Below are 16,067 nucleotides of genomic sequence, written 5' to 3' on the forward strand. Positions count from 1 at the left end.
TGTTAATTAGAGTGACCAGATCTGAGATGGTGAAAAAGAGGACACGTCTCCGACTACTGACGTGCAGACTGACCAATTAAATGTTTAGAGAGAAGGTTATCGACCAATAACGGTAGCTCTACAGTCAGACCGTCCAATCAGAAGATTTTAGGCTACTTCACCACGCCCCCTTCTCACTCAAGCGAACCAAACGGAGTAGGGGAGGGCGGGACTAGTTTGTGAACAAAACTTCTCGAAGTTCTATGTAAGCTCTAGAAAAACAAAATCCCGGACATTTGTGAAATTCCGCTCGGATATTTTTTTAAGTCTAAAAAAGAGGACATATCTGGGTAAAAGAGGACGTCTGGTCAGCCTATGTTAATGCTAATTGCTACAAACAACATTTGTTGTGGTCAGAAACCAAGAAATCAGTTGAAAACCTCCATTTACAGCAAAGGATTGAATCATGACAACGCTAGGTCTCACATTGATAAATCTGTTAAGAAAACTTTATTAACACTTGTTGGGGACATTCTGCAGCACCTGGTGTATAGTCCATACACAGCCCCTTCTGACTCTCTTTATTTCTGATCAATGTAAAGTGCTTTGTGTGATGTTCACTTTCAAAGCATTTGAAGATCTGCAAAAGTGGGTTGATGACTGTGTCAAAAGACGAAACTTTCTTCGCTGCTGGAATTCGCAAGCTGCCTGAAAGATGACGCATGGTGATATAAAACATCAGGGAATAGTTTCAGTATTAAACGTGTTTTTTTTCTCACAAATAAGTGTTTAATTTTGGGAAACAAAATAAAGCTTAACTTACACATAAACATGTTCTACACAGGTTCTATATAAAGTCCACCACTTTATGCGTTCGTTAGATATAGCACTGTGTAAGATGTTCCAAACACATTCCATGACTTTGAGGTGGGAGCTTGGGGGAGGCCAGTTTATAGATCTGAGCCCACCAGCTACTCTCTCTGATTTTGTGAATTCAACTACATTCATTCATTATCTGTAAGCGCTTATCCAGTTCAGGGTCGCGGTGGGTCGAGAGCCTACCTGGAATCATTGGGCGCAAGGCGGAAATACACCCTGGAGGGGGCGCCAGTCCTTCACAGGGCAACACAGACACACATTCACTCACACCTATGGACACTTGAGTCGCCAATTAACCTACCCGGAGGAAACCCACGCAGACACAGGGAGAACACACCAGACTCCTCACAGATTTCAACTACATCTTTTCTTAATTAAATTTCCTGAGGAATGAGTTTCTTGGCAGCTACACATCCTTTTAGACCCATGGGACTGGGGGAACGTCTCACAGGTGTATAAACATCCTACTAGAAATATCTTCTAACTTAAAGAAATACTAATGTAATATTTTTACCTTAAAAGCACTGTTGCAAAATCATTGTGATGCTTCACTAACCTTTAAAGGGAGAATAGAAACTCTGTCATTGTTGCTCTGGGCTCAGCGCTGGAGACACTGCACTGTGTAACTTTGAGGTTGGTAGGATACCACATGTTGGCAGGCTTTGTGAAATCATTCAATTATGTGAAAGTGTGAGTGACCGGGTGAGTGTGATGCCCTCTGATGGACTGGTGTGGGTCTGTGGACCCTTGTTTGGGATGAAGTGGTTATAGAAAATGAGGAAAGGACAGAATAAATCAAGCACAAACAAGTCTTAACCAAAGGGTAAATAAAGCCATTATTTGCCCTAGATGATGGCAAATTAAACTGTGCATTAACAGACATGCTATAGCCTCTAACACTCTGATATTAAGGTGCAGCTACATGGTAGGACTTAGGGATGTGGCAGTAGGTTGTGCACAGGGCCACATGATCTGACAGTAATAAACAAGAAGTTTATGTAGGACACAAAAGGTACGTGCTCTTTTAATCGGCAACAACCTGTCCTTTATGCGCATTATCCATAAGCACATGATGAAATTGGACACGCAGGGACATAGGGAACAGGGTTCTGTTGCTGTAAATTTGACGGGAGAAGAAACAGGGAAGGCTGATGAGATCCTCCGCCATATGGCCTGCTTTGTAATCGAATCCTTCGGCAGTGAATATGACAATTGTGATGAGACTGTTGGGCCGGGGCCAAATTGGCCTGAGCATATGTGTTAATGATGATGAAACGGGGAGGTGAGGAACAGCTCAACAGCCCCCCTCTCCACGTCCTGACCGACAGGATCTGACATCCGGCCCGGCAGTGACAAAGAGGGAGGAGGGACGGGAGAGGTGTCTGACAGCCATCTCTACTCACTCACTAAGAAGGGGATGAGAGCGTTAGAGTAAAGGAAAACTGATGGATGGAAGAAGGGAAAAAAGGGGAAGATGTGAAAAACCATCTTGGCATTTGGAGATGTACTTACGGAGACTAGAATGGAACATGGCTGACCGTGCTTATTAGCTCAGCTCCATTCACACCGCTGCGGGCTGTAGAGAGAGTGGAGGAGAGAGGATTAGTCTCTTCTTCTAAATCACACACACACACACTTGTAGAAGCGTTATCTGGGGACTACGAGCTGGATCCTACATTGTGGGGACGCGCATTTCTAAAGGCTTTAGGAACAAATGAAACACAGATTCATGTTTCAACTGATCCTGGAACAGCAGCTGTCACTTTAAAATAAAGAAAATACATTAATAAAGCAATGTGACATTTTCCGACATTCTGGGGACTGTTTCTGGTATTCCAAACATGTGAGGACCAGCACACACACACACACACTGACACTTCCCAGTATTTTGTACAATGTAAGTACTTGTGAACAATCTGGGGACAAATTTTACTAACAACTGGTTTGCAGCCACAATGCATATTTATAAGAAAAGACAAATGATGTTGTCATATGAATAACATTTATTCATTTCCATTTAAACTCTTTTTTTTTGCCATTTGCCCATGCCGTATTTTGTACAAATCATTAATAAATACCTTAAAATTTTCAAAAGCATCTACAAGGTGTACAACCACCTCAACACTTTAAGCTGCCAAGGCCCCAATAAGTATAAAAAAATTAAAAGAAAACAACCATTTTATGAAACACTCACTCCCAACGTTTAAATGGTTCTTTTAAACTGAAGAAATATGGTGACATTTCTTCAGACTGATGAAGAATGTGCTGTATATGGCTCTTTATAGCACCAAAAGTGTTATAACATACAAAACATTCTCAGTCAATCTGAAGAAAATAACAATTTTATTGTTCATGGGTCAGAACCACTGTAAAACTGTAAAAATAAAGAACCCTAAAGACGACATCAGCCAACTTTTCAATGAAATCAAATATTGTTTTTTTCCTATAGGAACTTTATAAATGAATTAACAAAACAAAAATGCATTTTAATGCAGTAAATGGCTTTTTATTCTGGTTTACATCTTCCTTTTAAGAGCAGTAATTCTGTTTTTGACAAAAAATTTCACAGCCAACCAATCTGTCTTTCAACAATAGGATTCACGCAATAGGTTCTGCTTTTATACAGGCCTCACAATGTTGCTTTCCTGGCACTGTGCAAGTTTTGATGAACCTGTTCAGATGTTTTTCAACAGCTTTCACCTCATTGGTCTCCCATTTCCTTTTCTTAACCACCTTGACACCTGAATAAATGCAGGACAACATCAGTCAAAACATACAATGTTTTTCCATTTCATAACAGCTTGCCATAATGTTTATCAGACTATACCTTTGGGAACTAATGTGGTACTAGTTGGTTCTGATGCTGGTGTTGCTGTTTGGTTTCCTGGGCTTGCTTTGTAGATGTTTCTATGTCCAGTTCTGCTCCAATCTAGTTAAACACAAATTAAATGCATCAAACTAAAAGAATAAGTGGCAAAGAACATCCAATAATAGTAATAATGATAATGACCAGAAAAAAGTGTTTACTGAAGAAAAAGAAAAAAGACTGAAAGATAAAAAATAAAAATAAATATTGGTGGCTGCTGGGGCTGTCAATCACTGATCACCCTTCATCACGACCAGCTCAGTAAGAGATACCAATCAAGGACAGGGCTGAACTGTAACATGCTGCAGAGCATAACTATTTTTTTTTAATATGTCACAAAAATAACAGGGCTTAGTTACTGCTAGCAAGCCATACAATTACATATGTCAGCTGAAAACCATCCAACGCAGCTACAAAGTCGATCGATCATTCCATTTTTATCCAAAAGTTGTGGTTTTGCTACGGGGTTCCTAAGATATTTCTGGATACTTGTTTTTACACCAGTTCAACTGTGCACAAAAAGGTAATGGTAAATCACTTCTTTATTCTACCAAGAACATGCCCAATATTAAAAACATGTTGCCATACAATAAACAAGAGGAACACTAATTCTGAAACTATTTTAAGGCTAAACACACCAATCAAACTAATTATTTTTAATAAAATCCTTATATTCTTATATCCTACGCCAATACTGTTAGAGTACATTGTACATTGTGGGGACTTGACGTTTACTAAATATAAAACACCTGAAATATAATAGTTTCATACCATTTTGCAGAAAGTAGACTCTTGCAGTGATTGTTGGGTGCCATGGTGATAGTCTCCAGAGGCACAATCTGGCTCCAGACCTTTACTGTCTGTTGTCATTCCACTTTTTGTCACCTGAAATGGGCACAACAGTCACTAACATGTCCGATATTAAAAGCATGTTGCCATAGAATAAACAAGAGAAACACTAATAAGTGGTAGAAACTATTTTAAGGCTAAACACACCAATTGAACTATTTATTTTTTTAATAAACCTCATTCTTTTTTAACAGCTGCTTTGTGGGGACTTGAATGAAATCCTATGCCAATACTGTTAGAGTACATTGTAGGGACTTGACGTTTACTAAATATAAAACACCTGAAATATAATAGTTTCATACCATTTTGCGGAAAGTAGAGTCTGGAAGTATATGTTGGGTGCCATGGTGATTGTCTCCAGAGGCACAATCTGGCTCCAGATCTTTGCTGTCTGCTGTCGTTCCACTTTTTGTCACCTGAAATGGGCACAACAGTCACTAACATGTCCGATATTAAAAACATGTTGCCATACAATAAACAAGAGGAACACTGATAAGTGGTAGAAACTATTTTAAGGCTAAACACACCAATTGAACTATTTATTTTTTTAATAAACCTCATTCTTTTTTAACAGCCGCTTTGTGGGGACTTGAATTAAATCATATGCCAATACTGTTAGACTACATTGTACATTGTGGGGACTTGACGTTTACTATGTAAAAAACACATGAAATATAATAGTTTCATACCATTTTACAGGATGTAGACTCTTGCAGTGATTGTTGGGTGCCATGGTGATTGTCTCCAGAGGCACAATCTGGCTCCAGACCTTTACTGTCTGTTGTCATTCCACTTTTTGACACCTGAAATGGGCACAACAGTCACTAACATGTCCGATATTAAAAACATGTTGCCATATAATAAACAAGAGGAACACCCATAAGTGGTAGAAACTATTTTAAGGCTAAACACACCAATCAAACTATTTATTTTTAATAAAACTCTTATATTTTTAAATTGGCACTGTGTGGGACTTTGTGTAAACCATTCATTTGAAAAGACATTGTGGGGACTCAGTGGGGGAGGTGCACCACTTGCCGAATGAAATCCTTTGCCAATACTGTTACAGTACGTTGTGGGGACTTGACGTTTACTATGTAAAAAACACCTGAAATATAATAGTTTCATACCGTTTTGCAGAAAGCAGACTCTTGCAGTGATTGTTGGGTGCCATGGTGATTGTCTCCAGAGGCACAATCTGGTTCTAGACCTTTACTGTCCGCTGTCGTTCCACTTTTTTTCACCTGAAATGGGCACAACAGTCACTAACACGCCAGAATGTTGCCGTACCATAAATAAGAAAAACACTGATTATGGCAGAAAATACTTTTATCATCTCCACTTAACATATAGCAGCAATTTGTAGTTCTACATTTCTAGAATTTAGTAAATCTGATTCTCTGCATACTTTATCATGTTCTTCAATGGTCAGGACCACCACAGAGCAGGTATGATTTGGGCAGTGGATTTTTATCAGCACTACATTTACACTGATGTGGTTGTGGTGGTGGTGTTAGGGCGTGTTGTGCTGGTTTAAGTAGATTACACACTCACACACTGATATTGTGGCGATAGTATAAACGCAGAACTAGTAATGATTCACCACCCTAATAATACCTGATCTGTGGCTGTACAATGGGTGTCCTGACCACTGAAGAACAGGGTAAAGGGTGGTCAACAAAGTATGCAAGGAATCAGATGGACTAAATTCTGGATCTGTAGAACTTCAAGGTGCTCCTCTATGGTATGTGGAGCTCATAAAATAGACACGTTTAGAAGCAAGTAGGTGGTTTTAATGTTAAGGCTTATCAGGGTGTGTAAAGCAAGTGTAAGACGCAGCACTGTATACTGGTGTATATCCCAACTGATGTACATGAGTTCAGAAATCACACCTAGTGTTATACATTTCCTATACTGGTGGAGTACATACACATAGCATTTACAGTGTGTAAGCTGCATGAACAAAAGTCATTTTCCTTACTTGAATCTCAGAACCAGATCTGTGCTGTGAATGTTTGGTGAAATGCTGATCAACTTCAGAGGCAGTTTCTGACTCCAGGTGACTACTGCCTGCTTCCGGTCCACTTTCTGACACCTAAAATGATAACATCAGCCACTATTAAACTTATAAAGGTAGAAGGGTACCAGTTATTATCAGCTACCATTGGAAATCAAGTGGATGACTAAAGAGGTAGTTAGTTGTTTTTAATTTATCTGTCGGCTTCTGGTCAGTTGCCTTGGTTTTGAGAAGGACTGTGTGTTTATATATAAGAAAGAACTACAGTGGCTTTATCTCATTTGGAAACTGAGTTTGAGGATATCGCAGAGCTGTCAAATCACACTTGTGAAAGTGTTTTTTTTTTTAATAATTTGACAGTTTAGTTTGAGAATTTGAGCTGCAAGAGAAAAGTAAAATGTATGACTGATAAAATGGGTAGAAAAACATTAGGCAGAAGTCAAAGGTGTATAAAACATTTGTATAAGGATTTTATACATGTAACATTTGAGTAGCTTCCATCAGGCAAATGGTATCTAATGCCAAGAGACACCAGGAATATTTAAAAGAGGTCACCTTTACTGAAATGCAGTGGAAATTATCATTTCTTTGTAAATAGGTTTTATAATCGCTTGTAAACTACACTACAGTTAATAGTTTGATGTGAGTGTGTGTGTGTGTTGTAGGTGTATATACATTGTCAAAGTTTTGTCACAAGTGACCAAAGATGAATTTCCACATTCTTACTTTACTCCTCCAGGGACAATCACCATCTCCATAGTTATATGTAATCTCCACTCCAGATGTGATGTCTCTTAAAGCAAAAAGACACAACCGGGGCCTTCCTTCCAAAATGATTCTCTTCATTTTGCAGTTGGGGTTAATATGGTCTTCCAAGAATGCCATCATCTCTTGCAGCATCGATACTGAATTTGAACAAACAGAAGACAGATAATTTGTGACAAAATATATTATTTTAGCTGTAGATAGTTTTAGTTGAGATTGTTCTAGAATTCAAACCTAATCAAACCAAACATTACATTTTGAGGTAAGGTACACGACATTTTCTGCCTGAAATTACATACAAACATCTTTAGGCTTTCTCCTCAGGCAGAGAATAAACTAGAGTCAATTTTATGAAAAGCCTTAAAAAAAATGTAAAATAAAACATTTAAAGGTATTGAAATTAATCTGCAGTGGTCAATATCTGATGAAATAAAATGAGAAAATGTAAAAAATAAATAGGTAAACACACTCCTAAATTTCATTTTATAATCTAGATATCAGTGACTTCAAACTGAAGAGTTAATGTCCAACTATTTGAAGTTTTTCAAGCTGGAGTAGACAGTGAACCGGGGCCTGGCCAAGTGTCTCCAAAGACTACAACCTCTCCATAAAGATAATGATTCATTTTATTGCAGAAAAAAATAAAAATAAATAATATATATGTATTCAAGTCATATATATAATCTAGACTTAATGGCAACATTTACAATGTTTTTCTTTACAAACTAGACTCCTGCAGCTCTCCAAGTGCCCTGTTACCCTGAACAAACAGGAGAAGGGTTTATACTTGTTGTATTTTATTCTGATATTTACTCGTTTCTAACGCAGAACAGTGTCCCTTCAGAGGCCAGTCGTTTTGGAGGAGGGAGCTTCACTCTGGTTCGCTGTGACTCCCTCACACCCCTTCGTGTGTTTAAATCGCCTCAGCGGGGGAAAGGCAGCCAGTGAAAGACGTCTACGCTCTGAAAACATGTTTATTGTCTTGATTGTTTTTTGTTGTAATTGTTGTGGCCAAATAAAACCGTCGGAGTCGTCTCTCGCGGTGCAGGCCGCTGAAACACGGGCCTATGTTTGTCCCGCCTCCTTGGTTACGCGTCGTCATGACTCGGCCCCTGATTGGTCTGCAGACTTGATTGACGTGTCGCTGGAAAGCTAAGAGCCTATGCCACACGACCATAAGAGTTCCTTAAGGGAGACCCACGGGGATAATATTTTAATTATTTAAAAATATGCTGTACCGTGTTTTTAAACTGTGTTTTTTAAACTCACACAAACACGAGGATCACAAACAAACGGACTGACGGAAAGACACAAGGTAAGCGCTGGTGTGATTTGTTTTTGTGTGAATCGCTTCTGGGCTCATGACGCAGGAGTTTAATTTTTTAAGAGAAAGAGATACACCACGTTTGGAATAACATTCTTTCAGTTTTAACTCCATATCCACACATTCACTGTCACTAATCTGTTCATAACTTTCCTGGCGAGGTGTATTTCGACCAAAATATTCGTTTTCCGAGAGAAATTAAAAATAAAACGGCATCATTAATGAAAAGCTGGGACTCTAATCTTTAACGTGACACTGTGTCTGTCTTAGACCTGTAACAGATATAAACACAACCTCACACCTGAACAGATAAAGAAAAGCCTGTGTACTCACGTCCAGAACTTTCCGTCCAGATGAAGTCAAACATAAATCCTCTCAGGGCGCTGTGGTGAACGCTCCGTCTCCTCCGGCCTTCCTCCGGGGGTCAGCTCTCCTCTGTTCTCCAGCACGAAGCTTCCTTTAGTGAACTCCGACACCGCGAACACTCCTCCGCCTTATTTACGAACCACAGACCGCACTAAACTCACCGACTTTCCGAAATCAAAGTTTAATCCGAGTTAAACTGCCGTTATATTCGCTCACCTTTAAATGAATCGATGTTTTTAACTTCGAGCCCCGCTTTGTCGCGACCCGCGGTGACGTGAAAAACGGCGTTCACAATAACAAACGATTCACTGAATATTCACTGGCTCCATCAACTCTTAAGACACCTCTCTGAAAAGTGCATTAAAGGTTCATAAACAGCTTAGCATTAGCAAAACAAATGGACTGGAGACCGTTAAATGCCTCATCAGGGCTGCGTTAACAACGGGGAATTAGATAAATGCTCAGAATAGAGCACCGTTTATATTCAAACGCTAAATTGACAGTAGTTTACGCTCCACTTTTTTATTTAATAAAAGCGCTGAGTGATCTAAGACTTAAACATTTAGTTTCAAGGCAAAACTCACAGGTTCTGTGTTTGTTCGACCAACTCCTCTTGTGACTGCGTATAATGAAGCCTTTCTTAACGAGCTACCTCATTGGCCCGTTTCAACCAATCAGAAGTCAGGATTTCTGTACCACGTGATCAAGTGTGCTAACGGCCCCAACAGCAAAACCTATGTCAACAGGGGGCGTGCACACACACTGAGCACTTGCTCCCTATACACTCGCACACTTTTGTCAGGGCTATGACCATCCTGGGGACTATTGAGATTTTGAGGGGGCGGGTACAGTTCGACAAAATAGACACGCTGCAATGGTTAACTTTGTGGGGACTCGATTTTAGGTCCCCACTTTATTGGTGTGTATTCAGGTCAATGTCCCCATATTATTATCACACACACTCTTCCTGTCCTAAAGAGGGAGTTGACCTATACATGCACCACCCACAAACAAATGCGCTGTGGTGATAACGGTTCTTGTTCAGGACACACTCTGGAACATACTCACCCAGTCATTCACACACTCACACCTGTGGACAATCTGACCCAGTCACTCATACCTATGAATTCACCCATTCACTCACACACTCAAATGTAGACAATGTTACATGCTCAGTCATTCACCCAGTCACTCAATTTCACACAGTCACAGTCACTCCCCCACCCTCACACTCACCCAGTCACTCATACACACTCACCCATTCATGGGGAAACTCGCACACTCACCCAGTCACTCGCACACTCCCCCAGACACTCATACACACTCACCCATTCATGGGGAAACTCGCACACTCACCCAGGCACACGCACACTCACCCAGGCACACGCACACTCACCCATTCATGGGGAAACTCGCACACTCACCCGGTCACTCGCGCACACTCACCCGGTCACTAGCACATTCATCCAGACGCTCATACACACTCACCCAGTCACGGGGAAACTCGCACACTCACCCGGTCACTCGCACACACTCACCCGGTCACTAGCACATTCATCCAGACGCTCAAACACACTCACCCAGTCACTCGAACACTCACCCAGACACTAATACACAGTCACCTGGTCACTCGCACACTTACCCAGACACTCATACAAACTCACCCAGTCACCCGGTCACTTGCACACTCTCCCAGTCATTCATATCTGTGTATTCACACATTCATCCATTCAGTCACGCACTCAAATGTAGACAATGTCAAGTGCTCAGTCATTCATCCAGTCACTCACTTATTTCACACACTCACGCCTGTTATTCGCACACTCACCCAATTCACACATTCAGCCATTCTTTAATCGTTTGCCAGTTTCTGACCCCAAACCCTAAATTCCCTAAGACAGATTAATGTTTTGGACATGTTAGTGTGTGCGTATATTAGACACGCACACGTCACATTTTAATAATGTCCAGCCAACCAGCCAAAGAAATCCGCAGACCATAGACGAAGGGCAAGTGGATGACTATCACCAACAAGCAGGAGAAGTGTTTCTAATAAACTGACCATTCATTGGATATTCTTGTGTTTCTTAAACAGAAAACTATCAAGGCAGTGCTTGGCTGACGGCTTCAATTGCATGTGGCCTTTCTCCCTCAGAAGTTGCTCTCCAATTCCGATTAGGGGCATGGTTTACCTCAGAGAAATTCCTAAGGCCACTCCCCCCACCGGATCCACTCTGCCGGGGAGTTTTTCTGCATTTCTGGGAAAAAAAAAAAAAAAAAATCCACTAAATATCCTCCCTGTCTCTATCCATCACTTTAAATGTTACCTAAGCACCAACGAGATGCCATCTGATATAATTGGCAATTCATTTTAGACCCTGACAATATAGTGGAGTCATTTCCCCACATTCAAACAATACCGGCGCGGGACAAAGCCCATGTGTCACCTCCCCTCTTCATTACAGCTGCGGAGATAGCCTCATCTCCGTGGCCAACTTGCTCACATAATTGTTTTCCACCTCTTTCCCCACAGCCAATTTAAGCATATTCCCCCTCCCTCTCTCGCTCCTGCTGTCTAGGTGGCGGGCGGGAAAGGGAGAGAGTGGAGAGGGAGAGAGAGCCCCCCGACCACATCGCTTTTCATTTTACTCACCATTTATTAACTGTGAGACACAAAACACAAGGTATGATACAAGTGGGTGGGACTTGGGAAAACGTCTACAAAAAGCAAGGACATTTAATGAAGGTGTGTGTGTGTGGGGGTGTTACAAACAAACACACGATCATGAATAAAGACTTGAGTTTTACCTTTCTTCCCCTTTCTTTGCTGAACTCTAGTTTGATCACTGAAACTGATTAAAATGGTATTCATTTTTTATTTAAATTTTAACTGATTTACATATAGTTTGAATTCAAATATCTTAAACATTAGCTTAGTTTTACCCCTTGTGCTGGGTTTAATGAGTCCAATTCTATTTAGTGTACATTCACAATATGTTTAAAATGCCCCAAAACAATGGAAACCCTCCTTGAGTGGATGTGTCCAAATATTTGACTGGTGCTGTAGCTTTAGCATTTAAGTAAGTTATGGTTTACAATGCACTTCATGTTTAAAGGCAATGGCTACAATTGTGGGGAAATGGTGATCTCCCTGGTTTGTTTATGTTCAGAAGCTCTGTGTCTTTTAAGGTGGAATAGTACGAATTTACACTCAGTTCCACCTTAAGTAAAATCAGCAAAAATAAGTCAATATTACCCATCTTTGGAGCAGGAATAGAGCCATATCCTCATCTTGGTTCATCCCTTCAAATGTTTGGAGGTCTTTTATTCATCTGAACCACTCCAGATGCCTCTTTCTTTGCTGTGAGCAGAGAGAGAAAGCCTAGCATACTGGACTGAGTGTCCCTGTCCAGGATTCTGATCCTCTAGAAAAACACTGACCTCTTCAGTGAATCTTCTGCTGGTCTCTGAAGTCTGCTGCAACTATCCCATGTATGAAGCAGATTTATGACTGTCCAGTGACAATGTTGAGGTTTCTGGTGTCTTCTGTGCATAAACACATCAGTGCAGTTGTCACGTGGTGGTATGTAGGGGAGGTCAAAGAGCAATGAACAGGAGGAGGTAATCGCAGGAGACTTTTAATTAACACAAAAATGGAACTAAACAGAGAGACAAGGGAACTAGACAAAGACTACTAAACTCACTTAGCAAGACTAATTTAACTCATCGAACAAAAACAATACAAAGATCTTGAAACAAAAACACTAAACAAGGCTAGACACTAAACACAACAAGACTAAAAACAGAGAAAGTAAACAAAAACAAAACAGAACAGGCTTAACACTAAACAGATGATGAACACAAAACAGAGGTTAACTATACACAACAAGGCTAAACACAAGAGCTAACCACTGAACACTGGGCTAACCACTGAACACTGGGCTAACCACTGAACAAGAACAGATCTAAAGGGGCAAGACACTAAACCATAAGATAAACATCAAACAAGGCTAAACCAGAATACCAAAACATCTTAGAATCTTGCACACAGACATAAACCACAAACAGAAATGCGATCACAACATCCCACCACCAGGAAACACTGACATGGACTATAAAAAGACTACACAAACAAGAAACACCTGCGACAGATAACGAGGGGGCAGGAACACAAAAGAGGCACAAGAGGGAGGAGCAAAGGCGGAGACAAATGAGACAGACAGCAGGAACACACTAGACTGGGCTATACATTACAGCAGTTCTAGCCATTTTTACTATTTTCTGCTTTGCAATTTGCATTTTGATGCAGATGTTCACAAACACTAGAACTCTGACTGACTCTGCTCTTTTCTGATTGGTCGGCTCAGAAGATTTAAACTCTTGAATTCTGAGAAGTTTTAAAAGTGAATTGAGACAATATTTTGAAGTATAACGGACATACAGTGAGTGTACAATGGTCCATAACGCTAAGTTCTGAGAGTGTGTAGAGCCATGTTAATAAAGTAGAGTGAGAAAGGTACGCACGGAACAGTTCTAAATAAAGTAAAAGCCCAGTCTCAGCAGTAAAACTAGTCCAATGAATAAGTTTCTTATGAAGTGTGTTTCTGTGAGGGAAATAAAAATGCACAGTGTGTTCCAAGCGGAGAATTGGCATACTGAGCAAAGACATTTTTCTCTGCTGGGCCAAAATGTAAACTGAACGGAGAACAAATCCACATGAAATTGCTTTGCAATACGACTCATTTATATTGCAGTCATGGACGTACATTAAGGTTACACTACTTTACTTGGTGGAGTATTGTTCTCTGAGCCACAGCAGTGTTTAGGGGAGACGTGAGGTCCACACTGAATAGCACTCCTCTGAGTTTTGGCCCATCATTTCTCAATTCGCTTTCCATTCAGCCTCAAACGCTGTCTGGCCTACTCTACGCCTCTCTCTCAGCCACAGAGACCCGCCTGTGTGTCGCAGACTACCGACGTTACAGACTTGGAGCCACGTATCGAGGCATTTCAGATTAGTTTTTGGCCGTTCTTCGAGAAATGCAAGTTTTTTCACCACAGAAAGAAACAGCTGCAGGTAGAACGATAATGGGGTTCTTTAACGTGGTGCCAAGTGGAACACATAAAGGAGTCAAAAACATTGTGTTGAAAGGGTCTTCCACATTAACAAAATCCAGCCAACACATTCTTACTGGCAGCACCTTCCTCGCTCCACTCCACATTACATTACAGGGCTTTTACACTGAAGGATCACTGGATTAGGAACACCTACCTTGTATCTACATTCTTTAGCCATTTTATCATTGTAGTCTACCTATCTCTCTGCATACTTTACCCCGATTTCACCCTGCTCTTCAACGGTCATGATTTTGGTGGTGGATCATTCTCAGCGCCGACGTGGTGTGTTAGTCAGCATTGTGCCGGTACGAGTGGATCAGACACAGCAGTGCTGCTCAAGTTTTTAAACAGTGTCCACTCACTGTCAACTCTGTTAGACACACCTACCTTTGTGTGGTTCATTCATGTTGAAAGGAACAGGCACTGAAACCTGCTGTTCCGAACAGAGCTGATTAGATATGGGAAGAATGCCTTCTGTGGTGTTTGATCCTTGTGGTATTTTGATAAGAGTATGCAACAGAGGGATCTTTCAGACCCAAGAACTGTGTTGATTTTTGTAAAAGTGGTAGAATATGTCCCTTTAAATGTAAAAAAAAGCCTGTTTAACTGCTGGGGTGCCAGTTTAAGTGGATGATACTGTATTATATCTCATACTGGATCATCCACACTGGTCCTATGCCTCATGAATGCATACTTTCACTGGGATTGTGTGGAATACACATCTTTTATACAAATACAATATCATTGGATTGAAGCATTGTAAAAGTGCCATTTAGGGGCTGGTAATAATGATTTACACCGCAGAGTAGCATTTGTAAATATTTTATAAGCATTTCAAAGGGATCATCAGATCAACAATGTCTGAAGGTATAACGAGAGAAATGTACAGAGAATTTCCCCACAAAGCCTCTCTCACACAGCACCTGAAGTAGTCTCCACGGTCCTGGGTTGCTTATATTTATGGAGGTGAGACATATACATAAATTATATTTGAGAAATATTCATTTAAATTCAGGGTGAAATTGTATTTGGAATTTTCATTTTGGTAATAAACCCTAGGAGAAATATCGAGTGGCATGTTCCACAGCCTCCTGACTCACTAACCAAAACAGTCTATATTCCTACGACCAAATGCACTCAATTATTTCACCTTTTGTAAACGTCAGTGTTGCTGTATAGGTCCATCACAGGGCATCACACACTCACCCATTCACTCTCACACACACACACACCTGTGGACGGTTTCACACAACCAATCTACCTTCCAATATGTGTTGTTTGACTGTGGGAGGAAACTGGAGTACCCTGAGGAAACCCACACAGACACTGGGAGAACACACCAAACTCCTCACGCACTAGTGGCTTGAGGCGAAGGTTTAACCCAGGACCCTGGAGCTGATGGGCTGAAGCACCTGCAGTGCTACAGTGCCACACCAGTTCACTTCACATTCTAATGATGTGTTCTTGTTTATAACTGGAGTTAACACTGAGTAGCTTTACAGAATTTCAACTTCGAGCCACAAGTGACTGCCGCTAAAAGGAACAAAGACAGGATGATCTCCCGTGGAACATGAGGAAGGAATCTTGAAAGAAGCCAAGAATCAAAGAGGTCCCATCCTCATTTAATAAACGAGAGCAGCACGTAAATAAAGCGTAGTGAATAAACAAAGAGCAGCGTACACTAATGAACGTCTGTCTCCACAGTGGTTATGCAGTAGCTGTAACACTAAATACAAGAGTCGCTAGCTGTATTATTTTGGGCATGTATTGTGTTTTATTTCTAATCAGGCAGCACCTGCTGGAGATCCTCATCTGTCTGTGTAAATGATCTATGAAAAGGTATTTGTGGTTTGACCTGAGTTAGGGGACTGACACAGTGTCCTCCGCAGTGCCGTGGACTGTGC

At 40.8% G+C, this 16,067-nt stretch overlaps 1 protein-coding gene and 1 long non-coding RNA gene across 2 annotated transcripts; both read right to left on the reverse strand.

Moving 5' to 3' along the window:
* Positions 1 to 3,467: 3,467 nt before the first annotated feature.
* LOC136668157 (uncharacterized) lies at positions 3,468 to 4,609 on the reverse strand. Its single transcript, XR_010795475.1, has 3 exons — positions 4,496 to 4,609; positions 3,686 to 3,787; positions 3,468 to 3,599 (listed from the first exon to the last, which is right to left on the reverse strand). It is a non-coding gene; the product is annotated as an uncharacterized lncRNA (long non-coding RNA).
* A 260-nt stretch (positions 4,610 to 4,869) lies between these two features.
* LOC136668718 (uncharacterized) lies at positions 4,870 to 9,430 on the reverse strand. Its single transcript, XM_066646396.1, has 7 exons — positions 9,262 to 9,430; positions 9,013 to 9,172; positions 7,317 to 7,495; positions 6,555 to 6,668; positions 5,704 to 5,817; positions 5,263 to 5,376; positions 4,870 to 4,989 (listed from the first exon to the last, which is right to left on the reverse strand). The coding sequence occupies exons 2-7, from the start codon at positions 9,044 to 9,046 to the stop codon at positions 4,870 to 4,872; spliced, it is 675 nt and encodes a 224-aa protein (XP_066502493.1). The 5' UTR covers positions 9,047 to 9,172; positions 9,262 to 9,430.
* Between the last annotated feature and the right edge of the window lie 6,637 nt (positions 9,431 to 16,067).

This window comes from Hoplias malabaricus, chromosome 15 (genome assembly GCF_029633855.1).
Source record: "Hoplias malabaricus isolate fHopMal1 chromosome 15, fHopMal1.hap1, whole genome shotgun sequence".
Taxonomy (NCBI): Eukaryota; Metazoa; Chordata; class Actinopteri; order Characiformes; family Erythrinidae; genus Hoplias; species Hoplias malabaricus.